This window comes from Rutilus rutilus (assembly GCF_951802725.1).
Source record: "Rutilus rutilus genome assembly, chromosome: 4".
In the NCBI taxonomy this organism is placed as follows: Eukaryota; Metazoa; Chordata; class Actinopteri; order Cypriniformes; family Leuciscidae; genus Rutilus; species Rutilus rutilus.
Window position 1 is genome coordinate 39083229 of NC_140212.1, and position 8328 is coordinate 39091556.

At 38.8% G+C, this 8328-nt stretch overlaps 1 protein-coding gene and 1 long non-coding RNA gene across 2 annotated transcripts in view; one reads left to right on the top strand and one right to left on the bottom strand.

The window, feature by feature from the left end:
* The window catches only part of LOC311290083 (membrane-spanning 4-domains subfamily A member 8-like), a 28115-nt gene extending 20658 nt beyond the window's left edge, over positions 1-7457 (bottom strand). The window contains exons 1-4 of the mRNA XM_084408376.1: positions 7357-7457; positions 5895-6090; positions 5335-5445; positions 5178-5237 (exon numbers count right to left, since the gene is read on the bottom strand). Of these exons, the coding sequence (XP_084264502.1) occupies positions 5178-5237; positions 5335-5445; positions 5895-6065 (342 nt within the window). The 5' untranslated portion in view covers positions 6066-6090; positions 7357-7457. The remainder of the gene's footprint in view (positions 1-5177; positions 5238-5334; positions 5446-5894; positions 6091-7356) is intronic.
* LOC311290144 lies at positions 1750-3335 on the top strand. Its single transcript, XR_014627331.1, has 3 exons — positions 1750-2299; positions 2419-2672; positions 2776-3335. It is a non-coding gene; the product is annotated as an uncharacterized lncRNA (long non-coding RNA).
* Positions 7458-8328: the final 871 nt, after the last annotated feature.

Here is an 8328-nt window from a genome sequence, read left to right on the forward strand (position 1 = left end):
TTACTGTGAGATACCTGCAAATTTAGAACATTTAGTTCCTCCACATAGAGGAATTACAATAAAACAGACTGAAAAACAAAACCTTCGAATCTCCTCTACTTCTTTGTTCAGGCTGCCTCACTTGATGGCCCATTAGCCATTGGGGGAGTGTCTATGTCACACCCCTGGTCTGAATCTCATTAATATTGATGGGCCATTACCCCTCCCATGCATAAACCTCTACTGACAAAAAAAATGTTTTACAAAGTTTAAATCAATGTATTGTTTTATGAGAACGATTAGGCAGGATGATTTTCACATCATTTTGAAGCCAGAACTCGAAGCGACAACATATATTAGTCAAAAGTCTTGTGGACACATATTTAGTATGTGTTTTGTGGTCTTATTTCAGAAACTTTAATTTTTATTTTTTCAAATAACCACGCATAAACATTATTCTCTTAAAAATACAAAGATTTACAAGCATGTTGATCAGATATTATGGTAGCCCTGTTTGTGCTATATAGAGTGAATTTACACCTTTGCCATGAACATGTTTATAAATAACTGAAAAAAAAACAAATGTCAGAACACCTCCAGGGCCCAGAAAACCCCTCAGACCCCAGAGGGTTAAATAGATTTGGGAGTTTTTTTGTATTTCCTAGTTCAGGAACAGACACAGTTTCTATGTGATGGGATTTATCTGACCTTGGTGACGTGAGACAGCTAGCAGCCGGTCGGTTAAGCCAGTCTGTCTGCTTCCTGACCTGAGCTCCAGTTCATGTTTGAGCTCTAAGACTATGAGCCAAATTACTAGAGAGAAGAGCAGCACCATCCCAGGAGGGATGAATACCATCTCTTTTCAACAGGTCAGGTCTGCCCCAAAAACGTATCCAATTATCTATAAACCATATATTATTTTGCGGGCACCACTTAGACAGCCAGCCAATGAGTGAGCACAGTCTACTAAGTATCTCATCACTCCGGCGAACAGGAAGGGGGCCAGAGCAAATTACAGTGCCTGACATCGTACTTGCGAGTTCACACACCTCATTAAAGTTAATTTTAGTGATCTCCGACTGGCGGAGTCGAACATCATTAGTGCCGACGTGAATAATAATCTTAGAGAATTTATGATTAGCATTAGCCAGCAATTTAAAATTTGCTTTAATGTCAGGCACTCTGGCTCCCGGCAAACATGTGACTATGGTGGCTGGTGTCTCTATTTTCATGTTCCGTGTAATAGAACCGCCAATAACTAGGGCACATTCAACAGGATTCTCAGTGGATTCACTGAGAGGGGAGAATCTGTTTAAATGTTATTATTGGAACGGAAGGGTGGTGTTTTGACCTGCGACTACAGCGTCTCACCGTCACCCAGTTGCCCTGCTGCACGGGCTCTACAGCCGGAACCGAACAATGTACAGAGTTCACTAAGCTAGTCGCATCCAACTAGCAGTATCTAAAGCCCTTGTACTCTTACAATTAAACTTGATTAAAGTTTGGATGAGTGTCTCTAGTTCTGAAATCTTCTCCGTCAGCCTAATTATCTTCCCTGCATTTATCACATTTAAATCCCTCATTGCTGACAGAGAAGGCTATACTATACATATGACATGAAGTGCAAGTGACACAATAGGAGAAGACATGACTCACCGATTTTGTTGACTGATCCTACTCACCACAGTTGTTTGATGGACTCGAAAAGGTGCGAGCTTGTGAGACAAAAAGATGGCAAACACGGATGGCAGATTAATAGGCTAGTGGAAGTGTCACCGGTGCAGGCCGGGGCGGACTCGGATGACCAGTCGCCCCTGACTCCAGACACCACCGTGAGGAGCCGACACCACAGGCATGCGACAGACGGACAAAGGAGGAGGCAAGTAATTTAGTTCACAAGTAACAATCTTTATTGAATAATAATCAACTTGAGGAAAGAATGAGCAACTCTTGTCTTCTAAGGCTATTCGGCCGGAGTAGCCGCTGGATCGATTATTCGCTGTCTTCGAGACCCAATGGTGTAATAGTGGCTGGGAAGGCTTACTCCACAGCGTTGCTGCACATCTGCAGGACTCAGACAGTAAGTAACAGGTAATGTATGCTTCTCAGTATCAGATGCGTCGTCGGGCACAATGGTAGGACAGTGACTCTAAAAGCTTACTTCACAGCGTTGCTGCACATCTGCAGGTCTCAGACGGTAAGTAACAGGTAATGTTTCTTCGCCCAACAGCAGATTCTCTTATCAGGACGTGAGAGGGGAATTGTGACTTTAAAACTCACTTCACAGCGTTGCTGCACATCTGCAGGTCTCGGACGGTAGGTAACAGGTAATGTTTCTTCGTCCAACAGCAGATTCTCTTATCAGGACATGAAAGGGAAATTGTGACTTTAAAACTCACTTCACAGCGTTGCTGCACATCTGCAGGTCTCGGACGGTAGGTAACAGGTAATGTTTCTTCGTCCAACAGCAGATTCTCTTATCAGGACGTGAGAGGGGAATTGTGACTTTAAAACTCACTTCACAGCGTTGCTGCAGTCTTCAGGATTCTTCCCTCAGCATCACTCACTTTCATCAGACATTAGCGAGAGACTCAATAGGCAGCTTTACCAGCGATGTTGTACATCTTCAGAGCTCCATCAGTAAGCATAACAATTCAGACTTTTCCCCAGCCATATGGTTCTTCACGAGACTTGTAATTTCAGAGAGAGAGAGAATTAACAGGAGCCTTCAATGAGGAATTACTTCACGACAATATTCAGTGGAAGAGAGGATAATACAAAGCATTACTTCACCAGTTCAGTTATATCGCTCTGGAATTTAGATGGAGACCAGTAGATCATCTCACAAGAATGAAAGCAGGCGTTGGGAGACTCTTCTCAGCATAGCACACAGCACTCGTGTTCACTACAAATCCACAGCATTAATTCAGCGTGCATCGGGTAAGGCAAACAACTGCAAATCACTCACACACAGTAGGGCTGATCAGAAACCTCGCTTCATCCATGCATTTCAATGGGAACGTTCCACTCTCAATTCCTCTCCAGTCTTTCTGAAACAGATATCCTCCTCAACAGTAAATTTCACATTCCCAGTCTTTTCTTCCAGCTCTACATTTGATTCAACGATGTAATTGATTCACTTATCTTTCTCTCTTCCTCCTCCAGCGCAGATCCAAGCAGCAGTTCAATCCAGTAATATTCCACAAGCAGCTCTAACGACAGACTCCAATGGCAGTTCTTCACTTACACGAGTTTTCAGGATTACAACGTCCAAAGTGAGCACTCAAACAGGAGATCTTCTACCCCACAGCATGACGACAGAGACCCAGCCGAACAACTGGTCAACTGAACACCGACCAGCAACTGCACCACAAGCAACCATCTTCACCGACTGAATCCAACTCAATTCCACTCCATACCACCCAATACCAAGACTGGATACCACGCATTCGACGACTCCCGGATACCACCTCTCTTCTCTCCTGAACGGCTCCTTTATCCTCCTCTTGTGAAGCGAACAGCCTGTACAAACGCCGCTCCTCTCTCTCTCTCACACCTGCCGTGCATCAGCGGTAATCAGGTCGGGCAATGCCTCTGCTACACCCGGAACCGGAGTGAGGCGTTACACCAAAATAATCCCCTCGGGGAACATAGAAAAAAAAAAGGTTCCGCTTTTCCATGCATTTTGTCACCCGTGACAGAAGGGTAGCGCATTTTGCGAGCGATGGAGATTTAGATTAAAGCTAGCGAAGTCAGATCAATGTGACAGACAAAATTAGATAATATCAGATATCTGGTTGATGAGTACAATATATTTAGCAATATAAACAACAAGGAATGATAGTAAATAGAGATTCAAAACGGAAAGCAATGCATAACAGCTTACAGACGCAAACCACACAGCAGCAAGACATGCACATATGATATACACGTGTATATGTATGTATGTATGTATGTATGTATGTATGTATTTTTTTCTTTTTTACAAATGTATTTTCTGATCAGTATATTTAGTTATATTTAGTATTTATTATTTTCTATTCTGATAACTAGGTGGTGTAATGTTTTCATTATTGTTTGTTTGTTTGTTTGTTTGTTTTTGTTTAAATTAATTGTAATTTTGTTTTGTTTTTGTTATGTTCTGATTATGTAAATGTTGTTTGCTAGGACTCCCTCGAAAACGAGATGGTACATCTCAAGGGGTTAATCCTAATAACAATAAAGAAGAATTTCAGTTATAGCCCCTCCTATAGGTGCCACTATGACACAGTTTGGTGTGAATTCTCAAAATGTCATGTAGTCTATTGCCCAGTTTCACAGACAAGGCTTAAGTCTAGTCCCAAACTAAAATGCATGTTTGAGCTGTTTTAACTGAAAGCAACTTGCACTGACATATCTTATTTATGTCAGTGCCATTATTTTGTCTCAAGGTGCACATCAGTAATGCTTTTTAAGGCACAAAAGCTACTTAAATGTCCTAATTGAACTAAAGCCTAATCCTGGCTTTAATCTAAGACCTGTCTGTGAAACCAGGCCTATGTCTATTAAATTTCATTAAGTTTGGAGATAAGTATAAATTTGTGAAAAATGAACATTGCCAGACAGTATAATTCACTTATATTGTCATGTTTCGATAAATAAAAATTTAGTGAAGATTGGACCAACATCCTAGGAGTTTGAAAATGTTTTATTCCCTCAGAAAATGTAAATAATTTTTATTGCGCCACCTAGTGTTAGACAGATGTGTGTCTATGCACCTGAGTAGATGCGCACACTTGAGACCTTCCTGACTGTCATGATCCTGGTGGGGTGCCTTTTGTTTTGTATGGATTTTTCTCTTGAAATGTCTCTGTTCCCATTTGTTTCTGTGTTTAGTTCCTGTTTCCTTTGTTGCCTTGCCTGCCTTGTTCGTTACCATAGTTACCCTGATTAGTTTCTGGTTGTTCCCAGGTGTGTCTTGTTTGCCATTCACGTCTTGTGTTTCTCATCTATTTTGGCTTTTGCACAGAAAAAAAATGGGATAAAACGATATACTTTGACATAAGTACATACAAAACACAAGGCACATCGATGGGATCGTGACACTGACAAGAAAATTAAGGAAGATGAAATCAGTACAGAAAATTACTATGAACACAATAGGGTTCCAGTACCTCTGGTGCTTAAACCCTGAATATTAACAAGTGTTGTGTACATACCAAACAGGGTGAATTCGGTTTGTTTTCTGCAGAAATGCAGAGTGAGCCTGCGATGATGTACTGAGAGCAGAGAGAAAGACAAAAATCAAGGCTTCTGCTGGAATATGTGACTTGTATTATAAAAGACACAACACTTAATTGTATAACTGTTTCTTACGACGAGAGATCCCCAGTAAGGAATACCACTAAAGACAAAGATGGATTCTGCATGAATTGAAGACACGATTCCCAACAGGAGAGTCAACAGACCAATCATTATCTGGACAGTCTGTGAAGGACAAGAGAGTCTTTTATAAAGTAAAACAATATTACATTTGGGGGAACAATATAAAATGTAGAAAATACATTTATAACAGCTGTAGTATGGACTTATGGTTTTTCTACAAAAATATCTAGGTACTCTCATTGGATGAAATCACATACTGATTTGCGGACTAGCAAAATCTATTCATTACTTCACATTTTTTGTTAGTTTGCAACTCCTAAAACATTCTTCTCTCTGATTGATACACTATAATTTTTTTTATGATTTTACACTGTAAATGATAAACCTTGTCTTCTATTGCTGTCTTTCCTACATTACCAAGGCATTGTCATTCTTCAATAAAAAAATGCTTTGTTCATGTGTGTACAACTGCTTTTTAGAATTTATGTAATTTCCTTACCTCACACATATACACAAAAATCAATTATTTGGGTTTATGAACAATTTCTCACCCCAAGGGTTTTTGGTTGGCCTTTCAGAAAAGGCTGAAGTCCATGAAGAGGTGAAACTCCAGCTAGCTGTTGTCCATAAACAGCCACAGGAACATTTGTCCCAGTTTGTGTTGGTGGTTGAAACTGGATGACAACCGTCGAAGAGTTCACGGGTATGACAGAGTGAGACATTCTTCTTTCTGAATCTGAAACTGACCTGTACAAAATCAGTGTAAATCAAGACTAGATTATAAAATAGATTTTCTATAAACAAACTTTCCAGTTTATTTATTAAAATATTATATATTCATAATAATGTAAGACAAAAAAGAACCTCAGACCATGCTGAGTGTCGTCCACATATTATATATTTTTCAGAGGTCAGGTATGCATCTTTTACTCTTTATTTCTGAGCATTTGATGTTTTGTATTGACCATCTTTGAATTGATTGGTAATCGGCATGATACATTTACCTGATTATTAATACCTGACTTACTTGAAATTATTAACTCTAGTAGATTACGTTGTATCCATTGTTACCGCAAATCTGCATCAGGTTAGTAACGGACTTAAGTCCAGTTTTGAGTGGAGCATAGGGCACACCAACTGAGATTTCAGAGATCCGGCTAACACTTGGCACTAATTCAAGTGTACTTGGACTGTAAAGGCTAATAAAGCGAATTTCCGTTTAGGATAACAAATTGTTGCTCGACCAACCTAAATAGGGTGAGTCTTACCTCTGTTTAATGTAATGTTACTCTAGATGGGAAACCATGGCATGACCAAACCAAAGCTACTATCAGAGAAAGTAAGGTTGGTTGGCTTATATCTGCAGTAGTGGTCATGACGTCTGACAGAGGAGTGTATACAGATATAAGGAGTCTAAATAAAATACTTTTAGAGAGAGCAAGCACAGGAGCGGCCCTCGTGGGATCCACATTAAACGGTGACATTGGTATCCAAATGAACAAGTAAAGAGTTAAATAGATTAATCAAGTCAGATAAGTGTTTTATTTTTAAACTTTAATTGGAATTAAACTACTTTGCCACACTGAAAAGTGTGTATCCAATACCTGCTCTACTGATTACTGCTGTTGAGCCATTTGGCTGGGCCTTGCAATATTTATTATTATAAATATAGTCTTCATGTTGTTGAAACACTTTTGAATGCAATTGTGTCAATAGTAGTTATTTCCATTGGTTAAATTATTGGCATCAACTAGAATTAGACTGTAATAACAGAGAATGTACTATATAACAAACAGCTCATGTTTAAATTGATCCACATCATTTACATTTAAGGCATTTAGCAGAAGCTCTTCTCCAAAGACACTACAAAAGTGCCCTACCAACCAATATAGAAGAAATTCATTTATTAATAAAATGAATACACAATAAATAAAATGCAGATATAATGCAAAGAAAAGCATCTGTATAACGATAGTCAGACAGTAAGTGTAAGTATATAATTTGTTGTTTTACCGGAAAGAAGTCTTCTCTTCAGTTGGTTTACTGCACTTTGCTCTGTTGTTCAGTTCACTCTCCTGAGATAACCCTATGCAAGTAAGATGTCATAAAAGTAACTGCTGATACTGTTTCCCAGAATGAAAGGGGAAGCAGGTGGAGCTCAGGTGGTTATAAGGGGTGGTAAAGCTGGCCATATTAGTCATAGTGGTGTGACAGCCTATCAGTACCTGATTCCTGTCTATTAAAAGACTGCGATTATGCTACCTGGGTGTGCATCATTGCAAGCTTTTTTTTTTTTTTTTTTGCATCATTGCTAGCTCCGCCCCTTGGTGTATGTGTGCTTCCATTCAAAAGTATGTTTTTAGCTGTCTCGCTAATGATGGTGTTATGTGCATTGTAGCGTTTATACGCCCGTATAAATATAATTAATTATTATTCATAACGGATTATGATCAATAATTCATAATTTAATTATTTTCAGAATTTACTGTAGCAGAATCAATAGTATGATCATTTTATCAGTTCATCCAATGAACAGAAAGCATAAACAATTATTAACTCTAGGAAATATAATATCTTCCTGGCCAAGAAACAATAATCCCCAGCTAACAATAAATTAAGAAATAATCAAGGGTAAAAGCACAGGTAACTTAGATCGAAGTTCAAGACAATAAATTCGTAAGCACATAACACAAGTAATACTTCTCTTTTCAAATACAAACAATACTTTATTGATTATATAGGCTACTAACACATAAAACTAATATCTAACACAAACACATGCATACACACACATTCATACAAGTTGCCGAAAGAAAGAAAGAAAGAGTTTGGAAAGAATGAGTTTAAGAGTGAGATGATGAAATCTCAAGATTCTATGCACTTATAAGACATAACCTGAACGAACCATCAATAATTAATTTCACCCTTCGTTTCTTAGGTGGGTTACTAAATCTGTATCAAATACACCAGTTCAGTTTAAGAGTC